This window comes from Leptodactylus fuscus, chromosome 11 (assembly GCF_031893055.1).
Source record: "Leptodactylus fuscus isolate aLepFus1 chromosome 11, aLepFus1.hap2, whole genome shotgun sequence".
Classification (NCBI taxonomy): domain Eukaryota; kingdom Metazoa; phylum Chordata; class Amphibia; order Anura; family Leptodactylidae; genus Leptodactylus; species Leptodactylus fuscus.
In genome coordinates, this window is record NC_134275.1 from 57,843,626 (window position 1) to 57,869,893 (window position 26,268).

Sequence of the window (26,268 nt, forward strand, 5' to 3'; positions counted from 1 at the left end):
CGGCAGGATGTGTCATACATGACTGATTGGTGCAGGTTGCAAATTTTTGTCCTGCCCTTACCTCAAGAATGTGGGTCCAGGACCCCTCTAAGTGCGGCGGAGGTCACACATGTACCAGTCACTTGTATGGCTCAGCTATTCTTGGGAACCCTCACAGAAGTGATTGAAGAGAGCCTTGACCGTGACTCACAGCGCTCATGGGTGGGTCTGCCCCTTTAAATGACCATGTAAATGTTAGTCTTAACTGCATACTCGCATTATATTCATAAACTATAAAGTAGTCTATTGGGTCAGTTCCTCCTCTGATTGTTCCCTCTTCATTATACAAGTTCATTAACCCTCAAAGATGCAAAGAAAATAAATGAGGAGTCTCCTTTACGAGCAGATCCACATATCGCACGCAGCAGCGGTCTCCATTAGATCAGGGATAGTTTCCTGCCCGAGGCTCCTGGTAAATGCAGGATTTCATGCCGAGCGCGGTGACGTCTCTGTAGGGCCCGGGGCCTCAGCTGGAAGCCTCTCTGCATAATAGATTAATAGAGCAATGGTCCTGTAAAGCGTAAAACGCCGAAATGATCACAGGTTCAGACTCCAGGAACCGAACAAAGGTCACCTTGTAGTCGACAATCAGAGGATGCAAAAAAAATAAATAAAAGGGGGGGAGGGGGGGGCTGCAACAGAAAAAAGTAGGAGGAATAATGTACAGGATACGGGGCCACGACAAAACCAGAGCCCAGTGATCTATTATTGTAGCGAGTCAATCCAGCAGATACATCTCAATGCTGAGAGTTTGTTACAATGTAACAGGTCTGATTGGATTTTCTAATTTTGAATGTATATCTTATATTTCTTCATTCATTGGTAGAAAGCAGAGATCTTGCAAATGGTGAAAAAGTAAAAACACAAAGGGATAATTTATCGAATCCCTTACACCACAAAGGCAGCGTAAAATATTCACTGATCAGTGATTTGCCATTATTTAATGTCAATTGTAACTACAATAGTCTGAAGTAGCGTTTGTGCACCAGAGTCGGCTCTTTACCCAAAAAGGGAGGGACTGGATGGGGCCACCACCCGCAACATAGTCATCAACCTCATAAAGGTGGTGAAAACGTCGCCCAAGGTGGACAAAGATTTATTTATTTTTTTATGTAGATAGTGAGCCCCATATAGGGATCACAATGTACTTTTTTCCTATCAGTGTGTCTTTGTAGAATGAGAGGAAATCCACGCAAACACGGGGAGTACATACAAACTCCTTGCAGATGTTGTTCCTGGCAGGATTCAAACCCAGGACTCCAGCACTTCAAGGCTGCAGTGCTAACCACTCAGTCACCATGTTGCCCCTAGGTGGCCAAAGATCAGTGCCTAGGTGTAAGGGAAGAAAAGCCAGGGGCTGCACCTCTCATACATTAAAGAGGACCTTTCACCATGACCAACAACTCCAGCTCCTTATATCATTTAATAGACGCCCCTTGTACTTGTTACTCAGGAATGGTGGAGGAAAAAATTTGAACTGTGCTGGAATCAGTGGATCAATGTCTAAGAAGTAGAATTGGTGCAAGTGGTGAAAGGTCCTCTTTAAGCGCTTTTTGTGTAAAATATGATGAATTTTCCTCAAAGTCAATAGAAAGTCACTAAACTGTCTAATATTCAAGAATCTAAGCAATGAAGAATCAGTGAATTATTGAAGTGGCTCCATAAACAGCTAGCTGTTATGGTGGTTACAAGGAGGTTCTTCGTGGCCTGGTGTAGATCCAGTAGGTGGCGCTGCCTCGGCTCCATGTCACACCAGGTGGGTTAGCAGTACATTTCTATTCATGTAGTGTGACTTAGACCACACTGCAAATAACCAGGTGCCCTGACAGGTTAGCCATAACCGTGCCCGTCAGACCACACAGCTAGCATGCCAGACAGCGCCACCTACTGGCTACAGACCATACCGGGGAAGAAACTTCTTCTGACCACTCCAGGGGCCGTGCTGCCATGACAGCCACTTACCTGCGTTAGAGTTGAGCTCTTCATTCTCAGACTCTGTCCCATTCTGGCTGCCGCTCCCATGGAGGCTGCTTATAGCCATCAGCTTCATCTTCTGGAGTTTCATGGCTTCTGCCATTGCTGCGGCCGTGAGTCCTGAGAAAAGAAACAAAAAAGACTTAAGATACTTCTGGTGCAGTCTTGTGTGCCCTGTACCTTGGCGTACAGCCATGACTCCTTCACCAACTTTACAAAAGCAGCCAAAATTAGTAGCAGCTCTGGATGTGACTAGTGTATGGCATGTTCTGCTAAACAGGAAGAATACAATTATATTTATCTTTATCCTTGTATAATGAGACATGCTGGACCTCTCTGACCTACTGTGGAGCGTTAATCCGCCACCATGTTCAAGATCTCTGCTTGTTGTCAGAGAATGGACACAATATTGATTCTATAAACTAAAAAGCTCCTCCACTTCTCACAGCAGAGGATTTGTTACAACTGTATCCAATCTGGACCTGTTTGAGCTGAAAACATTAGCAGCACAAGTCCTGACCGTATGTCACAATATATCCCTGCAGGGAAAATATCCTGTATCAGCCTGGGGTGACGGGGTCCCGACTGTTCAGCTCACAGAGGGTTTTCTAGACTGGATACACCTGTAGCAAATCCTCAGCTGTAGAAGTATTAGGTTAGGATGGCTTCTTCAGCTTCTGAGTGTGAACAAGAAAGTTCCTATTCACTAACAGCAAGCAGAGATCTTAGAAAATGACTTTCAGGTTCTCATATAGGCTGGGTTAGGGCTAAGCTCTAATGTGAGACATTTATGACAATAAATAACGGTGTGGTTATCCCATAACTGACTGCACCATCCACCTCATATCACACCGAAAGCTGCTCCATCCTCCTCTCCTCACATCACACTGAAAGCTGCTCCATCCTCCTCTCCTCACATCACACCCAAAGCTGCACTTTCCTCCTCTCCTCACATCACACCAAAAGCTGCACCCTCTTCCTCTCCTCACATCACACCGAAAGCAGCTCCATCCTCCTCTCCTCACATCACACCAAAAGCTGCACCCTCTTCCTCTCCTCACATCACACCGAAAGCTGCTCCATCCTCCTCTCCTCACATCACACTGATAGCTGCACTTTCCTCCTCTCCTCACATCACACCGAAAGCTGCTCCATCCTCCTCTCCTCACATCACACTGAAAGCTGCACTTTCCTCTCCTTGCGGCATATTATTCAGCGTTTCTGGAGCTTTTCTACCTTTCAGAGAGATTTGCCATTCAGGAGCCTGGGAAAGCTGGGAAACCACCCCTATCAAGGTGTAACAGGTAGTGATCCATCTTTCCGAGATCCTCAGATGAAAGGGCTGGGGCGCATTTGGCACGGTTTAGGTTTTATTTCTTCCTTCACTTCTACGTGATATCATGACTGAAGGGAATTGGCGATTCTTCGTGGCGGCAGATTACGTGACTCCCCCGAGAAGCACGAAACCTGCCCCAAAAAGCAAAAACTCCAAAACCCAAGTCCTGCCTGTTCATTGCTATTCAGGTTGAGCAAAGCATTATAAAGTCCATAGGGGCCATCACCCAGCTTTCCACAGATCCTGAGCTGCACAAAAACCCTGATATCTCCTGTAGATGTCACTCCTCACTGCACTCTTACTGATGACCAAGAATAGCCCATAGAGTAGACTCATAATGGTTACTACGACTCAACTTTCCAAAGATCCTGAGTGGCCTATATATGAAACATTATAGGATTCCATTAACCTCTACCAGTCTACATTGCAAATAACCCAAAGGGGTGGCTACTCTGCTTTCCACAGACCCTGATCAGCACATCCATCTGTATAAGCAATCTGCCTATTTTAAGTTTATCAAATTATACTCATGAACCAGATGGCTCAGGATGAACACACAGAGCATGAAATGATTGGAGTATTACAGGATGATGATGAGTTACTCCAGTCACAACAAGAGCTGCAATAATGGATTCCTAATATTCACAATGACACTGCAATGTAGATGTGACCTGCGGAGAATCCTAAATTTCCAGGGCTGCAGTGCAAAATCTGAAACAGGGCCCCTGCATTACCCTGTGTGACCTTACCAGAGTGTGACTGCTCCCTCTGCGCCCCCTATAGGACACAACTAGTAATCACACTACATTGTTGCTATGTATGCGGCCAACCCTTTTAGTGCACACCTTCATCTAGAGCCCATTCACATGGTGTAGTTAAAACTGCATTGAAAATCTGACTAAGATTTAAAGGGGAGCTCCAATGAGAGCAGTGAGACCTGATACACCAATAACACTGCCATACACTCCAGGAGTTCTCCCCTCTGCACTAATCATGTTGTCAGAGCCCCTCCCACTGAGTGATGAGTTTCCCTGCAGCACCCCTAGAGGTGTAATAAAGAATTACACTGTATTCATTCACATCATTGGATTACCTCTGAAGTAATGCAGGACAGCAGGACCTGCAGACTAAGAGGCGCCATCTGTAGGCCAAGGGTTGATCCAGAGCAGAGAACCCCCGCTATTAACCCTATCAGTCCCTGTGTGTGTGTGTGGGGGGGGGGGGGGAGAGACAAGTGCATATAGGGGGTGGGGCCATCATGTAAATGGCGCTGGAAATCAATTTCCCTATCTTTCTATTCATGAAACAGGGGGTTCAGGATGAACAGTCCTGTACAATCCTTTCCTATAGGGGAGTCCTGCAATTCATGGAAATGTAGGAAGACACAGAAAAAGTTACACTAAAAAGATAAGACGACACCCCGAGATTATCATCTCTAATACTGCGGAATCTCACGTCTCCTTATCGCCTTCTAATCGTCAGAATTCTGGACACTTCGCTATCAGGCGCATCAGCAAAGACTTTCCGCAATCTGAGTTTCCCATAATAAACTCTGGAGGTCCATAAAACGTAACAATCAGTAACATTTTCAGATGTAATCTCCATTATGGAAATAGAAAGTTCTGCCTCATCTGCTAGATTGGTCTGAGCGCAGATTTATGGCGGCGTCATTAAATTATTAATACTTGTGCTCTTATAAGTGGCCGGGGCACCGAGGGATTGCGCCATCTGCCATCTGCACCGCAACACTTCTCCAAGTAAACAGACACTAAGCCCCAGCTCTGAACTTTATTCTGAAGACGTTTACAAAAGATGGAAAGGCAAGGACATCAGAAATGTAATGTATGTACACTGACTAGCAGAATAGTGAGTGCAGCTCTGGAGTATAATACAGGATGTAACTCAGGATCAGTACAGGATAAGTAATGTAATGTATGTACACAGTGACTGTACCAGCAGAATAGTGAGCACAGCTCTGGAGTATAATACAGGATGTAACTCAGGATCAGTACAGGATAAGTAATGTAATATATGTACACAGTGACTGCACCAGCAGAATAGTGAGCACAGCTCTGGAGTATAATACAGGATGTAACTCAGGATCAGTACAGGATAAGTAATGTAATGTATGTACACAGTGACTGCACCAGCAGAATAGTGAGCACAGCTCTGGAGTATAATACAGGATGTAACTCAGGATCAGTACAGGATAAGTAATGTAATGTATGGACACAGTGACTGCACCAGCAGAATAGTGAGCACAGCTCTGGAGTATAATACAGGATGTAACTCAGGATCAGTACAGGATAAGTAATGTAATGTATGAAAACAGTGACTGCACCAGCAGAATAGTGAGCGCAGCTCTGGAGTATAATACAGGATGTAACTCAGGATCAGTACAGGATAAGTAATGTATGTACACAGTGACTGCACCAGCAGAATAGTGAGTGCAGCTCTGGAGTATAATACAGGATGTAACTCAGGATCAGTACAGGATAAGTAATGTAATGTATGGACACAGTGACTGTACCAGCAGAATAGTGAGCGCAGCTCTGGAGTATAATACAGGATGTAACTCAGGATCAGTACAGGATAAGTAATGTAATGTATATACACTGACTAGCAGAATAGTGAGCGCAGCTCTGGGGTATAATAAAGGATGTAACTCAGGATCAGTACAGGATAAGTAATGTAATGTATGTACACAGTGACTGTACCAGCAGAATAGTGAGTGCAGCTCTGGAGTATAATACAGGATGTAACTCAGGATCAGTACAGGATAAGTAATGTAATGTATGTACACTGACTAGCAGAATAGTGAGCGCAGCTCTGGGGTATAATAAAGGATGTAACTCAGGATCAGTACAGGATAAGTAATGTAATGTATGTACACAGTGACTGCACCAGCAGAATAGTGAGCGCAGCTCTGGAGTATAATACAGGATGTAACTCAGGATCAGTACAGGATAAGTAATGTAATGTATGTACACAGTGACTGTACCAGCAGAATAGTGAGCGCAGCTCTGGAGTATAATACAGGATGTAACTCAGGATCAGTACAGGATAAGTAATGTAATGTATGTACATAGTGACTGCACCAGCAGAATAGTGAGTGCAGCTCTCGAGTATAATACAGCATGTAACTCAGGATCAGTACAGGATAAGTAATGTAATGTATGTACACAGTGACTGTACCAGCAGAATAGTGAGAGCAGCTCTGGAGTATAATACAGGATGTAACTCAGGATCAGTACAGGATAAGTAATGTAATGTATGTACATAGTGACTGCACCAGCAGAATAGTGAGTGCAGCTCTCGAGTATAATACAGCATGTAACTCAGGATCAGTACAGGATAAGTAATGTAATGTATGTACACAGTGACTGTACCAGCAGAATAGTGAGCGCAGCTCTGGAGTATAATACAGGATGTAACTCAGAATCAGTACAGGATAAGTAATGTAATGTATGTACACAGTGACTGTACCAGCAGAATAGTGAGCGCAGCTCTGGAGTATAATACAGGATGTAACTCAGGATCAGTACAGGATAAGTAATGTAATGTATGTACATAGTGACTGCACCAGCAGAATAGTGAGTGCAGCTCTGGAGTATAATACAGGATGTAACTCAGGATCAGTACAGGATAAGTAATGTAATGTATGTACATAGTGACTGCACCAGCAGAATAGTGAGTGCAGCTCTGGAGTATAATACAGGATGTAACTCAGGATCAGTACAGGATAAGTAATGTAATGTATGTACACAGTGACTGTACCAGCAGAATAGTGAGTGCAGCTCTGGAGTATAATACAGGGTGTAACGCAGGATCAGTACAGGATAAGTAATGTATGTACACAGTGACTGTACCAGCAGAATAGTGAGCGCAGCTCTGGAGTATAATACAGGATGTAACTCAGAATCAGTACAGGATAAGTAATGTAATGTATGTACACAGTGACTGTACCAGCAGAATAGTGAGCGCAGCTCTGGAGTATAATACAGGATGTAACTCAGGATCAGTACAGGATAAGTAATGTAATGTATGTACATAGTGACTGCACCAGCAGAATAGTGAGTGCAGCTCTGGAGTATAATACAGGATGTAACTCAGGATCAGTACAGGATAAGTAATGTAATGTATGTACATAGTGACTGCACCAGCAGAATAGTGAGCGCAGCTCTGGAGTATATGCTTTCATTCCTGCTTACTACTATTTGTTTTATAGTCTATGAAGACATCTTGTGACTTCTGGTATACAACAGTTAATATGTTATATGATAATGTAAAGCAATCAGTAGAGGATGGAAGAGCAGAAAACGTTGAGAATGTAATATGTATATAAACTATAACTATTACAGTTTTTATATTACAATTTGGAGTCACTTATATTTCAGGGTACTATAGACGAATTGATAGATCCAGTTATTAGGAACATCAGATCTTCAGGAACAGATTTCCAGCCACAATGCAGATACTGGCACTGAAAGAGTTAACAGTCCGGATGCTCCAGTAATGTTATAAGCAGCTTCATTGATTTTTCCCGAGTACACGACACTTATTTATGTATTTAAAGGAGCTGATGATGTAAAGTGAAGGACGCAGAGGAACCTGCAGCCGCTTGAATTAAACAAATTGACTGTACGAATGTGCAAGACGAGCAAAGCACAAAATAAAGGCGATATGTAAATCCGGAGCCGTAAAGAGCTGGTGTCCCCTCGCTGAACACGAGAGGCGGCCGCAGTACACGCTGTTCTCTCCCTTACATTTATTCTGACATCGCTACTTAGTTTAATTTGATCCATCACGATAAGTGCGTCTTCAGAAACACAGAAATATTACAGAGTAAAGGAAGACGCCGACCCCCTCCCCACATTCAACCCACTTTACAGGCCCATTAATGAGGCAAATGCCATTGTTCAGCAGAGCAAACACGGAATTGTGCAGAAGAAATCTTGGAAAGTCTTCAAGGCCCTGTCTATTCTGATTTCCCCCGGACAATCCTGATGAATAAAGTGCTGGATTCCGGGCCGCGGCCTCCCGTCCCATTGACTAATTGTTATCTCCGTGCCCTCAGAAATGGAGAACAGAAGGCAAAACTCCAGCGTCGGCCCCTGACACATTAGTATTCATTACAGAGGAAAGGTGAATCCGAGCGGTCCTGAAGCGTCACCTATAATCATATTACAGTCATATTACTGGCCCACAATAATCCAATGTAGTCACAGAAATAACCGGATACAAAGTGCTGAGAAGATAATGGCGGCTTGTTACATTGTAACTCGCATTACTGGACTCTCACTTCCCAGCCTCCCATGAATGTGTCCCCAATAGATGATGTCCAAGTGGCTGCCCCCCAACCCTGTCATATCCAGCCAAATAAACATCACCCATCAAACCCCTGAGAGTGAACATTGTTATGAGAATGTGTCGCTATTCGCTCTAAAATATGATTTTTTTTGTTGTAAATCTAAATTATTTTTTTTCATAAATCCCTAACTCCGGTGAAGATGACAAATTATGTAATACACTTTATAAAAGAAACTTACCGATTTCTTCACTTTTTTTGCTCCTTTCGGTCATTTCTCAAAGCTGTACAATAGAAGTCTATGGAGAACAGAGAGATATCTGTACCATAGAGAGACCGTTCTTTTTCACTACACAGCTGGATTGTCTGATCAGTAACCAGTCTTCTAACCAGAGCAGATTCGGGGATGGAAACCCCAAATGTAGACCGGGTGCAGGTGCGAACCTAGCCATACAATTCACATTAAATTTTTATATTAAATATATTACATTAAAGAGGATTGTAACAACCCCTCAGCTGTGAGTAATACAGGATCAGGACGGGTTTACATCCTTTTCCCATTTGCCGAATGTTGAAAATATGAAAAAAAGGGGCACAAAGAATCTGCAACACTTAGATATAAAAAAATATTAAAACGTTTGAAATGTGTTTTTTCCTATGTGTTTGTATATACTGATTACTTGAGCGAACACTGTTCGGATCAGCCGATCTGAACAGCACGCACCCCCAGAAATGAATGGAAGCACCTGTGACGCTGACTTTGCCGGCGGCCGGCGTCACAGGTGCTTCCATTCATTTCTATGGGAGCGTGCTGTTCGGAACGGCTGATCCGAACAGTGTTCGCTCATCTCTATTACTTACGGATGGGATACTTCATCAGTATCCAACTGATCGGTGTCCGACACTCAGACCCCCCACACTGGTCAGCTGAGCCATCTGCCTCCCTCTGCTTTTATTCAAGTAATAGGTGCAGAACTGGAGCCCTATCCAGTGTACAGAGTTAGTACTGAGGTCCCGCAGTTCTGTGCATCAGCTGATTGGTGCAGGGTCCGGGAGTTGAACCCCCACTGATCAGATATTGATCTCTTGGGAGAAAAAAAACATTTCTCGGGACTGGAAGATTTCTTTAAGGCCTGGTTCATACCTGCACATGGGTTTCCGTTCTGGAAATCCGCTTGGGGACTCCCGAACGGAAACCTATATGGATTAAAAAGCAGTTACCGTATATACTCAAGTATAAGCCGACCCAAATATAAGCCAAGGCCCCTAATTTTACCACAAAAAACTGGGAAAACTTTATTGACTCGAGTATAAGCCTGAAGGGGGGGGGGATGCAGCAGCTACTGGAAAATTTCAAAAATTAAAATGGTCGGAGGTTTTGGGTGCAGTAGTTGCTGGGGAAGGGGAGGGGGTGTTTTGGTTGTCTGTCTGCCCCTTCCCTGAGCTTGAGGACTGTTTTTTTCTTCCCCCACTTGGAATTCAGTCTGGCTGTATATAGGGTATCTGCAGTGCTCCTATTAACCTCTTCACGATGGAACAGGAGCACTGCGGATCCCCTATATTCAGTAGACCGGGCACTTTCAGACACAGGGATACCTAATGTGTATATAGTAATTTTCTACTTCTATATGTATTCTAGGGAAATGAGGGATTTAGAACTTACTACTATCGCGGCTGGTCATAGACACCCCCCCCCCCCCCCAAAAAAAAAAAAAAAAAAAAATTAAAATAATTACAAATATTTTATTTTTTTTTTCTTTTGCTTGACTCGAGTATAAGCCGACGGGGAGCATTTTCAGCACAAAAACTGTGCTGAAAATTTCGGCTTATACTCGAGTATATATGGTACCTAAGGAAACCGGCAGATCCTATAGACTATAATGGAGTCCATGTGGTTTCCGCACGAAAAGTGCTGCTTGCAGGACTTCTCTCCACATTTTTCATGCGGGGAACAGAATCCCCAAAGGAGGATGAGACCCTCACAGAGGATTGTCTGGGCTAACCAGTGTTGGACTGGCCACCATAGTACCAGAGGATCCTCCAGTGAGTCCAGGTGCTACCATAATAATGGTCCGGCAGAAGGCTACTAGGGTCTATTTAAGGATTGTTGGGGATGGGGTCCTTCAGAATCATTTCATCTGGTGGACCCAAGGATCCTCAGTCTGACACGGACTGTAACAACCCCTCCGCTGTGCGTAGAAAGAGGTTTTAACCCTCAATGTTGAGGAACTGAAACACAAGGTCTATGAGAAGGTTGCAGAGTTAGATTTACGGATGCGATTCACGGAGATCCCCTTTAATTCCCCTCTCTCATTGTCCCAGTGGTTATTGGATTGAAGGCTCCCCGGGATCGGCGCTTGGAGAACCATCTTTCTATTTTCCCTAAATAAACTGTAATGTTTGCGAGACATTGATAAGAAATTGAGCCGCGACTTTAAACAGTTATGTAAATGAGCGTTTGGCGAGCGCGGAGCAATTAAAGTGATTTGCCTTTTAAAGCGCTAGCCTCATTAGACTATAAATACCAGTCAATTGACTTTGTGTCTTCGCTTTTTTTCATGTTATTGACACAAAAAAAAAAAAAAAAAAGTTTCATGAGAAAATTGCAGCCGCTTTCTGTGCAGCTTGAAAGGAATTAATAGGAGCATTCAGCCCCAAATGTTCATTAGTGAGTGAGGAGTTTAAGGCCGTAAATGGCAGCGGCGCTTTCTTCTCCGGCGCTCGACGAAACATTCATTCAAGTACAGAAATTCATTATCACACCTCCTGATTACATAAAGTGGTATTTCAGCGCACTGATCTCTGACATGGCGGCTGAAAATTATATTACATCCACATCTAAGGCTCCGAGATAAAAGCCCTGAAAGATTCTGCGGGGAAACTCTAGAACGCCATTAACTGGCGGCAGCAGCGCGGTCTATATAGGACACCGCTCAGGAACCGCAATCCGAGAGATTGTCACCAACTTCATAATATCACCGCAGACTTGTACGGACAACGCCTAGTGGTCTCCGCTTCATAGTCGCCGAGAGACCCCGATAATCTTGTGATCCTCTAAGATGAGTAACGCCTCTCCTATACTGACCGCCATATTGCGCCTTTGGCCAATGTAATAGGATATACAACATAGGAGAGGATAGGGGAGTTCTTTGTAAATGTGCACAGTACATAGATGATGGCAGTATTATTTATATATATCCTATGTAATCTTAAATGTATTCAAAGCATATATAGGGTGGAGGTACAGTATCATCTATATACACACACAACATGGATTATGGCAACGTCCTTTAGGTATAAAAATGGTATAGATGATGGCGGTATAATTTATATTTAGAGACAGTACATAGATGACAGCAGTGCCATGTCTTTACACAGTACACAAATGATGGAGGCTTCCTTTACATATGAATATGGTAAAGATGATGGCGGTATTATTTATATACACAATATACAGTACAGATGATGGCGTTCTTTAAATAAGCACAGTACATAGATGGCGGTGTTTATTATATAAAAACACTGTACATACGTGATGCGGGTAGTGTTCATTATATATAGATATGGAACATACAGCAGATGATGGAAGTATCATTTATATCTATATACAATATATAGATGATGGGGTACAATTTTTACAGATAGACAATACATACTGTATATGATGGAGGTATCATTTGTATCTATATACAGTATACAAATGGTGTTATTTTTATTTTATTTAGATGATGGAAGTGTGTTGTATATATAGACATAGTACATAGATGGTGGCAGTATCATTTATATTTATACAAAGAATATATTGTAGATGATGGCGGTATCTATCCGCAGTATATAGCTGATGGTATGACATATCTATCCACCATACATAGATGATGACAGTATTACTTATATCTATCCACAGTATATAGATGATAGTGGTATGACATATCTATCCACAGTATATAGATGATAGCAGTATGACATATCTATCCACAGTATGTAGATGATAGCGGTATGACATATCTATCCACAGTATATAGATGATGGTGGAATCACTTCTCTCTATACAAAGTATATAGATGATAGCGATATCACATATCTATCCACAATATGTAGATGATGGCGGTATCACTTCTATCTATACAACGTATATAGATGATAGCGATATCACATATCTATCCACAGTATATAGATGATGGCGGTATCACATATCTATCCACAATATGTAGATGATGGCAGTATCACTTCTATCTATACAACGTATATAGATGATAGCGGTATCACATATCTATCCACAGTATATAGGTGATGGCAGTATCACATATCTATCCACAGTATATAGGTGATGGTGGTATAATTTCTATCTACACACGGTATACAGATTATGGTGGTGTAATTTATATTATAAAGGCAGTGTCCTTTCTATATTGAATCATTTCCACTGACCCAGAACAAGATAAGATCCTGGTCACAAGAATAATAACTTGCATGTGATGATCCGAGGTGGTGATTAACATGCGACGCCGGACAAAGCGCTCCTCGATACCCTCTCCATACTAGAACGCAGCCTCTCATTACGCCATACCTGCTAATTTGCAGCCGAGCGTCTCCTTGTGAGGAGCTAAGTGGTGGGAGTAGAGGAGGCTGAGAGCAACCGCTGAAGAGAGGGTAATTGATATGTATGCGGCTCGCTACAAGGGGGCAAGATGAGAGTACAGGGGCCACAGAGAAGGAGCTGCCATGGAAGAGGCGAGAGATAATTACACGACGGAGGAGGACGCCGCTGACACACTGGCTGAATATATACAAGCAAACGGCAATCAACAACCACAAATACCAGAACTAACTGCTGGGACTTGTAGTTCTGCAGAGAATGAGGATGAAGTCACTACACAATCTGGTGGGGAGTTGAAGCATAACACAAATTTATTTCTGAGATAAGTAGACATTTTCCTTGCCTAACTTCCAAAATATTGATTATGGGGCTTAAAGCCCCTCAGTCCTCTCAGTCACATGATAGCAGCAACGGTGAGGGCTCAGAACTCATTTCAGGTTAAAGAGATGGCAGAGCTCACTTCTTTTGGCCCTGAATTGAGTGTTTCTTGGAGCCAGTCCCTAAATTCAATTACTCCGTCTAGTTCATATAGGCTAATAAAATGTACAGAAGCAAGAACCGGTCTGATCAAGAGTTTCCCTTTAAATCACTCCAAATTTACATTGGCGTAGAAAGACACTGCTTTTTCTTAAGAAATGTTAATTAAGTATCATAAGACTTGGAAATTTTTTTGTCTTGTATTAGAACTGTTTTATAGGGACTGGATTATTGTTGCAATGGACATGCAGGGCCGCCGATAGGCCAGTATTACTGGTATTGGCGTCAGGGGCCCGGCCAAACTTAAAACTGGTGGGGGCCCGGTTTTGGCCCGCCACCGTGTGCCAGCCCCCTGGCGCCCGCACCAGTCATTCAGGGCCGGCGTCAGCGCAGAGCATAGTCGGGCGGGGGCCGGGGCCCACAGAGCCTCTTGGGGCCCCCGGCACTTGCCCACCCCAGCACTTGCCGGTCCCGATTTCAGCTCATCGGCGTCCGTCGGACGCCGATGAGCTGAATACTTACGCGATTAAAGCAGGAACTGTGACAGCTCAGCTCCTGCTTTAAACGCTGATGGCCGTCTGTACGCGCGATGTGATGACGTCATCACATCGCGCCTAAATTATTTCAGTGGCGTGAGAGAGGAGAGGCGGGGGATGCGATGGAAGAGGTAAGTGAAGGGGCCCATGAAACAGGGGGGCAAATGAAGGGGAGGGGGGAACGGCATGGCACTGTGGAAGATGAAGGGGGTGGGGAGAGCATGGCATGATACTGGGGCAGATGAAGGGGGTGGGGAGAGAATGGCATGACACTGGGGCAGATGAAGGGGGTGGGGAGAGAATGGCATGACACTGGGGCAGATGAAGGGGGTGGGGAGAGAATGGCATGACACTGGGGCAGATGAAGGGGGTGGGGAGAGAATGGCATGACACTGGGGCAGATGAAGGGGGGAGGAGAATGGCATAACACTGGTGCAGATGAAGGGGGTGGGGAGAGAACGGCATGACACTGGGGCAGATGAAGGGGGGGAGAATGGCATGACACTGGGGCAGATGAGGGGGGGACATGAAACTGTGGGCAGTTGAAAGGGGGAGAACAGCATGAAACTGGGGACAGAGATGGAGGGGGGACATGAAACTGGGGGCAGAGGAAGGGTGTATATGAAACTGGGTGAGAGATGGAGGGGGGTATATAATTTACGGGTGACTGTAGGAGGATTATACTGTGTGGGAGCACATGAAAAATGAATGGGCGGAGTCAACTGAAAAGTGGGCGGGGCTAAATTTGTCCCTCTTTCTACTCTTCAAAAGTTGAGAGGTAATACATAATTGGTATGTCACAAAATAAAGTAGTTTTAAGATGGCGGGGAGGGGGGACACTTAGGCTGTATGGGGCCCCAAAATTCCTGATGGCGGCCCTGTGGACATCCATCATGGCTGATTGTAGGATTGATTGGTATAAAGTAGCTTCTCCAGTAGGGGGTGCTGCATGGTCATCTTGGCTCTGGGTATGTTAGCCGTGCAGTCTAGCCACCAGCCAATCACAGCTAACACATCCTCCACTTCTGTATTTGTTGTTGCAACGTGATCTAAGTTGCAGCACTACATACTCCTCCTCTAAATGTAGGACTAGGTTCACACCTGCGCCTGATCTCTGCCAGGGGCGTCTGTTCCCAATTAGGCTATAATCCCTTCCTACCACGGGCATTTTTCGATTTTTGTGTTTGAATCCGCACCCCTGAAAAAAATTCTGAACAGGGCGGATTTGAAGAAAAGGTGCATTTGTGCGACATTTTCATGGGCATCGTTTTTAAAATAGAAAATAATGAAAGACAGATGTGGGAGCCTTCACAAGGCTCCTACCTGTCATAACAATGGGACGCTGGCCTCGAAACTTGCTCCAGATCCCAGCGATCCCCAGGAAAATGGCTGGTAAAATGGCGCCTTGGTCAGCTTTAATCAAGGCACCAGAGGGGTTAATGTCCGCGATCAGTGTGGGCACCGATTGAGGGCATTAGCTATATAAAACAGCAAATACCCGGCGACTATGGTGATTGCCTGACTCCCAAAGCAGCGGATGTTGGGGAAGGGTAAATGTTGAGAGTAAAGTCCTGTAAGCAGTGCTTTTTTCTCTGAATTTTTTGCCCTTTGTGAGTGGAAACCCAGTGGACCCCTTTATAGTCTTTGGGTTTGCAAAGGTAACCACTTTTTTTTAAGTGGATTAGGTTTCCGTTGAGGGGAGGCGGAGTCCCTCCTAAGCACCCCCTCACTCCCCAAACAGGTATGAACCTTGTGTCACCTTAACCCGCCTGGTTTGATGGGGACACCCCATGTGACGCTCAATATAAACCCCAAACTATCCTGCGGACCCTACTACATTGTATCCAAATACTCAATAAGATACAAAATATCATCCACAGTCCTTGATTCTGGTAGAAAACTCAATGTTGCCATTTGTAGACTCCAGAAATTCTGACAAGCGGAGCAGGCTGGCGTTCCCGAGAGCCGCTGTCCGTAACGATATGTGTGCGACGTCCGGTCAGCGGTGAGCACTTAACATCCCGCTCTTATTACGGCGATACTGCTGACTTTTATAGAGCCTGTGGCCGCAGGACAAAGCTAATAATTAGCGGCCCCAGAAACAGCTTGTGGCTTTATATTACATGGAGGAAAAATTAAAGTGGAATCAGAGTGGATTAGTTTTATCAAATAGGGAATAAGCTGTTAATTAACTCCCCACTGTAGCAATCGCTTCCCGAGCCGCAACTGTTATTAGCTCCAGATTAAACTGTTGAATTAATTTCCCACTTACTTACTATTTCAAGAGTTTTTAATTTACCTGGCAGCCGCTTTAATGGGAAATTGTATTAGTGCGCAGAAATTGTTTTTTGGGGAAGGGTAAACAGTCTGCGATAATGTTTATTAAGTCGTTTTGTTTGAGCAAAAATATAATTGCGGTTTTAATTAGTGGATGGTTGTTGGAGTATTAGGTCTGAGATTACATTATGGCTTTGTAGAGAGAACAATCAGTCAGGTAATCCCGGCGTTTAGAACTGATAGCGCATTCAGACGCCGTGCGCTTTACGCTGCGCCCACCGGTCTGTAAGGTTGTATTAATAGAATAATGAAGAGCGAGCCGTGGATCATTGCTGACGGCTCCTTTCAAAAGGGAGAGCAAACAAGGCGAGGAAGGAAAAGGAAATAGGAAAAAGTAAATATTTCGAAATAGAAATATGAAGATATAAACACGTGGACGGGAAAGCGTTCCGTCTGAATCGCAGCGATGTAATGGCCGCGTCCGGGCTGAGCTGCTTGATTTAGATATATTGCATTTCCAGTTCTTAAGCAATAAGCTGCGCCATGAGCGGCCGTGGGCAATGTGTATATAAAAAGGAGGAAAAAACATCTGAGAGAGAAACAACTTGGCGTAACAAATTGCTGCGGAGCCTTCTCCGACTACTGAGAGCGCAGAACATCTGGAGGAGATCAGGTCACGGGACGGAGGACCGCGGTGCTCAGATACAGAAGTGTATCTATTAGCTCATGGACCAGGTCGCAAAATCTGTTACCATGGGCTGTGTCTAATACTGGGGTCTAATATTGGGGGCCTCCAGGGCCCTATAGCAACGGCTACCCCTGCACACCTTATAGGAACGCCTCTGCTCAGACTTGTATCCATTATTTTCAGACTACATCAAGTCTTTATCAAGGTCTGAGGCCTCGGCTGATACATTGTTCTCGGGGTCATCACATCAGACAATGGGGTGACAAAGTGTAAAAAGCCGATCAATGATTTGACAGAAACGGAAAACATAGAAAATATAAGAAACATCATTGTCTCATGGGCCATCTTCTAAGTTATATCCCCTCGTCTGACTGTAGAACTGAAGATCCCAGCACGGAACAATATCTCAGTGAGTGAAAATAAAAAAAAAAATAAAGACCCTTCTCCTTATCAGACAAGTTGCTGCTTAATACATTGGTAAAACTCTCCCATATAGGGCTCAATATAAGCTCCCTATCAGTATGTCTATCGAGTGTAGGAAGAAATCAGTGAAACCACACGGGAAGAACACACAAACTCCATGCAGACCTTGTCCTTGGCTGGGTTCAAACCTAGGACTCCAGCGCGGCAAGGCAACAGTGCTAACTACTGAGCCCCCATGTATCACTGCCCACAGTATAGACTGCAGACCCCCAAATCTCCTACATAGACAGAGTTACATGAGCACACTCTGTCTACCTGCAATCAGCACTAGGGGGAGCACACTTTATGGATTATACACTCAACACTAGGTTACGTTCACTACATAAAAAATATATAGCCACCACTAGAGGGAACTCTCTCTATACAGTCACCACTGGGGGAGATTGCTACGTACAGTTTATACAGTCACCACTAGGGGGAGCTCACTACATACAGATTATACAGTCACCACTAGGAGGAGCTCATTACATACCGATTATACAGCCACCACTAGAGGGAGCTCACTACATACAGAGTATACAGTCACCACTAGAGGGAGCTCACTACATACAGAGTATACAGTCACCACTAGAGGGAGCCCTCTATATACAGTCACCACTAGGGGAGCTTGCTACGTACAGATTATACAGTCACCACTAGGGGGAGCTCACTATATACAGATTATACAGAAACCACTAGAGGGCGCTCTCTATATACAGTCACCACTCACCACTAGGGGGAGCTCATTACATACAGATTATACAGTCACCACTAGAGGGTGCTCTCTATATACAGTACCACTAGGGGAGCTTGCTACGTACAGATTATACAGTCACCACTAGGGGGAGCTCACTACCTACAGATTATACAGTCACCACTAGGGGGAGCTCACTATATGGAGACTATGCAGCAACCACTAGGGGGAACACCCTGCTCCACCCAATGGTGATTCAAGAAGAAAGAATTGTATTATATAATGTTGTCTATTAGAGATTTGTTGTATATACATAAGTGAGATGTCTGCTGGTAAGAAGAACATGCCTAGTCAGTAACAAGTTAAAATATTCTGCAGCCCAACATAAGGTAGCCCCTTAAAACGCCCTATTTAACCCATAAAAATGATTTTGTTTTTCATTAAAGTCAAAACTGATAAAACGTTAACAGTCGTAAGAGCCGCGCTGACTCCATGGGGGGAAATCAACAGTTCTAAACTGCAAGGAAAACATAAAAAAACATTCAATTTCAGCTTTTTCAATTAATTCCACTTTCCGATTTATGATTTTATTATTCAACAAAAAACAGAACATGAGAGTAGAAATTATCTAAAGACACATTTCACCCACAACCGGCGCCGACTTTATGGCCATTTTCATATCAAAGTCATTTTAAATATAATGGATGCAAAAAAAAAAAATACAAAGAAAAAATATTACAGTTTTTGTAAATTACATTTTTTATGATGTTCTCAAAAAGTAATTCTTCTTAAAGTGAAAGCAAGCCATAAAATCTAAAAAGTTGAGATAATATAGAAATATGAGAAAATGATTCAACACGGAACATAAACTTTTTATTTTGTATTAAAAATGGAAATTCAGACTCATAACGAAAGAAGAAGCGAAATATCGGCCAATAAGAGTCGGAGAGTTTAGGAGGAATCAAGACATTTAATTTGTTTCCACAAGAAGTAACTTCTAACAATAACGTTACTTTATAAAAGAAGTTTTATATTAACCCTTAAATATGCTCCTTTAATAAGTTTTTTGTATTGTGACATCACTGTGTGTATTATCCTGTACTGTGACATCACTGTGTGTATTATCTCTGTACTGTGACATCACTGTGTGTATTATCCCTGTACTGTGACATCACTGTGTGTATTATCCCTGTACTGTGACATCACTGTGTGTATTATCCTGTACTGTGACATCACTGTGTGTATTATCCCTGTACTGTGACATCACTGTGTGTATTATCCTGTACTGTGACATCACTGTGTGTATTATCTCTGTACTGTGACATCAGTGTGTATTATCCTGTACTGTGACATCACTGTGTGTATTATCCTGTACTGTGACATCACTGTGTGTATTATCCCTGTACTGTGACATCACTGTGTGTATTATCCTGTACTGTGACATCACTGTGTGTATTATCCCTGTACTGTGACATCACTGTGTGTATTATCTCTGTACTGTGACATCACTGTGTGTATTATCCTGTACTGTGACATCACTGTGTGTATTATCCCTGTACTGTGACATCACTGTGTGTATTATCCCTGTACTGTGACATCACTGTGTGCATTATCCTGTACTGTGACATCACTGTGCGTATTATCCCTGTACTGTGGCATCACTGTGTGTATTATCCCTGTACTGTGACATCACTGTGTGTATTATCCCTGTACTGTGACATCACTGTGTGTATTATCATTGTACTATGACATCACTGTGTGTATTACCCCTGTACTGTGACATCACTGTGTGTATTATCATTGTACTATGACATCACTGTGTGTATTATCCCTGTACTGTGACATCACTGTGTGTATTATCCTGTACTGTGACATCACTGTGTGTATTATCCCTGTACTGTGACATCACTGTGTGTATTATCCTGTACTGTGACATCACTGTGTGTATTATCTCTGTACTGTGACATCACTGTGAGTATTATCCCTGTACTGTGACATCACTGTGTGTATTATCCCTGTACTGTGACATCACTGTGTGTATTATCCCTGTACTGTGACATCACTGTGTGTATTATCCTGTACTGTGACATCACTGTGTGTATTATCCCTGTACTGTGACATCACTATGTGTATTATCCTGTACTGTGACATCACTGTGTGTATTATCCCTGTACTGTGACATCACTGTGTGTATTATCCTGTACTGTGACATCACTGTGAGTATTATCTCTGCACGGTGACATCACTGTGTGTATTATCCCTGTACTGTGACATCACTGTGTGAATTATCCTGTACTGTGACATCACTGTGTGTATTATCTCTGTACTGTGACATCACTGTGTGTATTATCTCTGTACTGTGACATCACTGTGTGTATTATCATTGTACTATGACATCACTGTGTGTATTATCCCTCACTGTGACATCACTGTGTGTATTATCCTGTACTGTGACATCACTGTGTGTATTATCATTGTACTGTGACATCACTGTGTGTATTATCATTGTACTATGACGTCACTGTGTGTATTATCCCTGTATTGTGACATCACTGTGTGTATTATCCCTGTACTGTGACATCACTGTGTGTATTATCTCTGTACTGTGACATCACTGTGTGTATTATCATTGTACTATGACGTCACTGTGTGTATTATCCCTGTATTGTGACATCACTGTGTGTATTATCCCTGTACTGTGACATCACTGTGTGTATTATCTCTGTACTGTGACATCACTGTGTGTATTATCCCTGTACTGTGACATCACTGTGTGTATTATCCTGTACTGTGACATCACTGTGTGTATTATCATTGTACTATGACGTCACTGTGTGTATTATCCCTGTATTGTGACGTCACTGTGTGTATTATCCCTGTATTGTGACATCACTGTGTGTATTATCCCTGTACTGTGACATCACTGTGTGTATTATCCTGTACTGTGACATCACTATGTGTATTATCTCTGTACTGTGACATCACTATGTGTATTATCCCTGTACTGTGACATCACTGTGTGTATTATCATTGTACTATGACGTCACTGTGTGTATTATCCCTGTATTGTGACATCACTGTGTGTATTATCTCTGTACTGTGACAACACTGTGTGTATTATCATTGTACTGTGACATCACTGTGTGTATTATCTCTGTACTGTGACATCACTGTGTGTATTATCCCTGTACTGTGACATCACTGTGTGTATTATCTCTGTACTGTGACATCACTGTGTGTATTATCTCTGTACTGTGACATCACTGTTTGTATTATCCCTGTACTGTGACATCACTGTGTGTATTATCTCTGCACTGTGACATCACTGTGTGTATTATCCCTGTACTGTGACATCACTGTGTGTATTATCCTGTACTGTGACATCACTGTGTGTATTATCCCTGTACTGTGACATCACTGTGTGTATTATCTCTGTACTGTGACATCACTGTGTGTATTATCCCTGTACTGTGACATCACTGTGTGTATTATCCCTGTACTGTGACATCACTGTGTGTATTATCTCTGTACTGTGACATTTATTAACATAGCTACATTACATATTTTTAGATTCTTGGGGTTTAGGGGCCCCAGAGCTGGTGCGGGGTTTCCCTTTAAACTTTATTGACATCATTTTGCAGCTGATGAATGTGCGGATGTGGATATATAGATAATACACAGCTATACAATACCGGATCTATCTCCGGAGCGATGTGATAAGTGACCGGGGTCTGACATTACTACCACCAGTGTTTATGTACATGAGGTACGAGCAGCGCCCCCCGCACCGATATCGCATATCATAATCATCACCATATTTGTTATTGTATCCAAATCAGAGAGACCTAAACAGTGGAAATAATAAAGTGGCCTCATTTTGAGGGTCGTGTATGGGGGGCTTTGATGTCATGGCGGAGCATACTGGATACGTTACACTACAGGTGTACACCAAATTCACTCCACATGTGCCCGCTCTACATCAGGAGGGGATTAGTCCGGGGGCACACAGAGATATTCAAGAAGTAAAGGGAAACATATCCTAGTGAGCTGCCATGTACCCCACCCGTCAGGGCGATATCCATGTTTTCCAGGCTCATACACTAATCCATTATTTTCTTATGGCCCCTTACACATGATTGTATATTATCACAGGACCACATAGGGGGTTGCGAACCCTGGGGCAAAACTCAGGACAAGTTTTATCCCTTTCTGTTTTGCAGCCCAGGCTCATAAGTGAAACGTAAGGGTTGTTGAAGCGCATGGACGGCCCACATATAGCATCCATGTGCGTACATGTAGGTTTAACCCCAAGATATGGCCACCTGCCGACACAAGGATACAATGTAGTCACAAAACAGAAACCCCGTGTGCAAACAAACACACAAGGCAGTGATTTCGAGTGACACACAAGAAAATGACGCCATATATGACATTTCTTCTAACTCAGTATAAGTCGACGACCAATTATTCCAGATGTTGAGATTTCCCATAGAACAAGCTGATAACGGTCCATATAATGGCTAGAATCGCTCCATCGCGATGAATATTAGATACAAGGAGCACATAGAAGTCCAAGGCTGGGATGAGATGGAGGGGACTGGGATATCCTGCTGAGGGAGAGGGAAGGAGCTGCACTTAAAGGGACATTAAAGGGATAGTCATGAATGTAAACCATTCACAACATCTCTCCATCCATGAAAAGCTAGATTAAAGGGGTTTCTGGTCTAGCCTTATCAGCAGAGGCGTAATATGAAGCTTCCAATGTAAAATCTGTGCCAGGCCCCCCAACTATAATGTATAGCTTATAGTACTGGCCTACTCATATTGGAAGAGACACCTTATGGGGCCCCTTAGGCTCCCAAACCTGGGATAAACTGCACCCTCTGCTTATCAGCATGTTGGGGGTCCAAATCTGGGTACTCGTTTAGTGAATGGGATGAAGCTGCAAAATCTGCTAGTAAGTCACGTGACATGGGACATTGAAGCAGTCAGAGCACTTACCTGGGGCCCCTCACAAAGCCTACTGGTAGGGTGTGAATACCTGGATCAGCCACCTAATTGATATTGATGGCCTATACACAAAGGACAAACCAATATCCCATAATAGGGTGGGTTGGATGAGAATAGGGCGCACCTTCACCTTGGTTCTGTGAGTCGTAGCTTCAGCAGTGAATGGAGTGCGAAGCGTTTCACTTCACCCAGCGATAATTCCAGGACTTCATGTGGATAACATATGGATCCTGCTGACCCCCACCCCCGCTGCGCTCACCAGGGGATTATTTAAAGTTCAGAATGGAGACAAGGGGCCTTAAAGAAAACATCAAGAAGTAGCCTTGGGGTCTTCTCGCCCCTCTCCTCTCCTGATCAACCAATATGCAACTGGTGACCTGCAAGAATGGTTGATACAAGGTTTTCCAGTAGGGGGCGCTGGCTCTGGAGTCTTATCTATGGGCTCTGCTTTCACCCCCTTTGCCTTGCTAAAGCACTACAGAATATATTGGTGCTATAGAAGTAGAGTAAATAATGTATCAGTAGAGGAGAACTGAAGATCCATCCTGACCTGGTCTGTCCTGTGTCACAGCTGAGGTTTAGTTACAATTGTATCCACTTGGGTGAGATTTATTACTTGTACACCAGGAATAAAAAGTTGGGGGGGGGTTGGCCATATTAGGGTGGTAAGGGGCGGGCGGGCCAGCTCTGCTACATCCTAGAGGAATGTCACCAGCCCTGCTACATCCTACAAGAATGTCACCAGCTCTGCTACATCCTACAAGAATGTCACCAGCTCTGCTACATCCTAGAGAAACATCACCAGCTCTGCTACACTCTACAGGAGCATGACCAGCTCCACTACATCCTAGAGACATGTCATCAGCCCTGCTACATCCTAGAGAAATGTCACCAGCTCTGCTACAACCTAGAGAAACATCACCAGCTCTGCTACATCCTACAAGAATGTCACCAGCTCTGCTACATCCTAGAGAAATGTCACCAGCTCTGCTACAACCTAAAGAAACATCACCAGCTCTGCTACATCTTAGATGAACGTCACCAGCTCTTCTACATCCTAGAGGAACGTCACAAGCTCATATCAAGAAAGGTCCAATATTCTTCTTCATCATATATTTTTTTTCTTTCCCTCCCCACGGTCAACACCTCTGCTCAATGGAAACCCCTCCTGCCCCAGGACTGACAGCTGAGGCTTTGTTACACTTGCACCCAGTGCAGACAATCCTCTGAGATACCTGCAGCACAAATCATTTATCAGACAACAGAAAGAAGTGTGAAAGCCGCTCACAGGATCCCGGTCTGGACATCTGCCGCTCACCGTTTCTTATTTTATGCATTTCAAGCAATTTCATTCCATTTGCCGCTGGTTATGACAATGGCTAATTGAATCAATTAAAATAATTATGTAAAAACTGTGCCCTCCCCCGCTGGTATTATATATACTGTAAATGATTCACCAGCCACATGCTGATTCCTCGATGCATCGTAATGTGCGCCGACCATCCGCAGCTGCAACGGCGGTAATATCATATAGAGAAATCAAGACATGGAACCGTTTACTGTGTGTCAGTCTAAACTGCAGTTCTAGAATTATATTCATCAACCAGGACTGTGGTGTTGGTACATGTATTTTGCATTTCATCGTGTTTCACTATAGTACAGAGGAATTAGCAGGAAATAATGGTAAAGGGAATATTAAATGTAAGAGAATGACATTAAACAAAAAAAAAAGGAAAGAAAAAAAAAACAGGGGATTTCACAGTAAGTGAAGGCTTGACTTATACAAAGTGGCAGCTCTGATGGCCCGAGGCATTGGATTCGTCGTGCCACTCGATAATTTGACTGATTCACTCGAGTAACCAGGAGAGGACATTTTCTGCCTGATTTCAGAGTAATCAAGTCACCTGCTCCTACAATCGCCGGGGCCAAGTCAATTGCACTCTGCTGAGCGGAGAGAGGACGCCGCGGCGGTTTCTGCTTAAGTGCGCGGTACAATGAGACGCTGGCGGGAGTGCGGGATACTTAGCCACTAAAGGATGTGTCTGGGCAATGAGTAGTGTGAATAGGAGCCTTCTGACCCACATCTATCACTTCTCACCCCTACCCTGCAGCACACCCTGCCCTAGCGCTCCAGCTCTTCCTTTTGGAGGAATTCAGTCAAGGCTAAAACTTCCAAAATGTTTCCTTCATGGAGCACTTATTTGCATATTTTTCCCCATAAGACCCTGTGTAACAATGCAGGGCAGCTTCCGTCACCTCCACAACCTCTCAGGTCCCATGCAGACTTCTGTGTCTACACAGTGACCTATGTCTGTTTTCGTAAGATACAACATTTAGGCTGAGTTCACATGGGGTATTTTGGTCAGGAGTTTGAGGCCGTATCCGCCTCAAAATCCTAACCAAAAGGGCGGCTCCCATTGAAATCAGGGCTCGTTCACATCTGCGTCGCCCTCTCCGTACTGCAGGTTTCCGTTTCCTGCCTAAAACAGAGGCAGGAGACGGAAACCTGCAGGAGTCTCTCTCACCCATTCATTTGAATGGGTGAGAGAGATGTCCGGCCGTGAGCGTTTTGCGCTCTCCGCCGCGAAACCGGGTTTTATAATCCAGACACAGTACTCTGTGTCCGGATAAAAAAAATCCGGTTTCGCGGCGGAGAGCCTAAAACGCTCACCGCCGCTCACGGCCGGACCCGGTCTATGGTTTCCGTCTTCTGGCATGCAGAAGACGGAAACCATAGAACGGAAAGAAGAACGCAGGTGTGAACCCAGCGTCAATGGGAGCCGTTCAGTTCTTTTTTTCCGGGAGCCGGTTTGCTCCAGCTCCCAGAAAATAGAAGGGGCATGCTCATTCTTTCAGGCGGAGTCGCCTTT

At 43.8% G+C, this 26,268-nt stretch overlaps 1 protein-coding gene across 2 annotated transcripts in view; it reads right to left on the reverse strand.

Annotated features, from left to right (window-relative positions):
* The window catches only part of DACH2 (dachshund family transcription factor 2), a 246,172-nt gene that overhangs the window by 102,926 nt on the left and 116,978 nt on the right, over window positions 1-26,268 (reverse strand). For both annotated transcript variants that reach the window (XM_075259264.1, XM_075259263.1), the window contains exon 3: window positions 2,002-2,133. In XM_075259264.1, coding sequence (XP_075115365.1) covers window positions 2,002-2,133 — 132 coding nt within the window. The remainder of the gene's footprint in view (window positions 1-2,001; window positions 2,134-26,268) is intronic.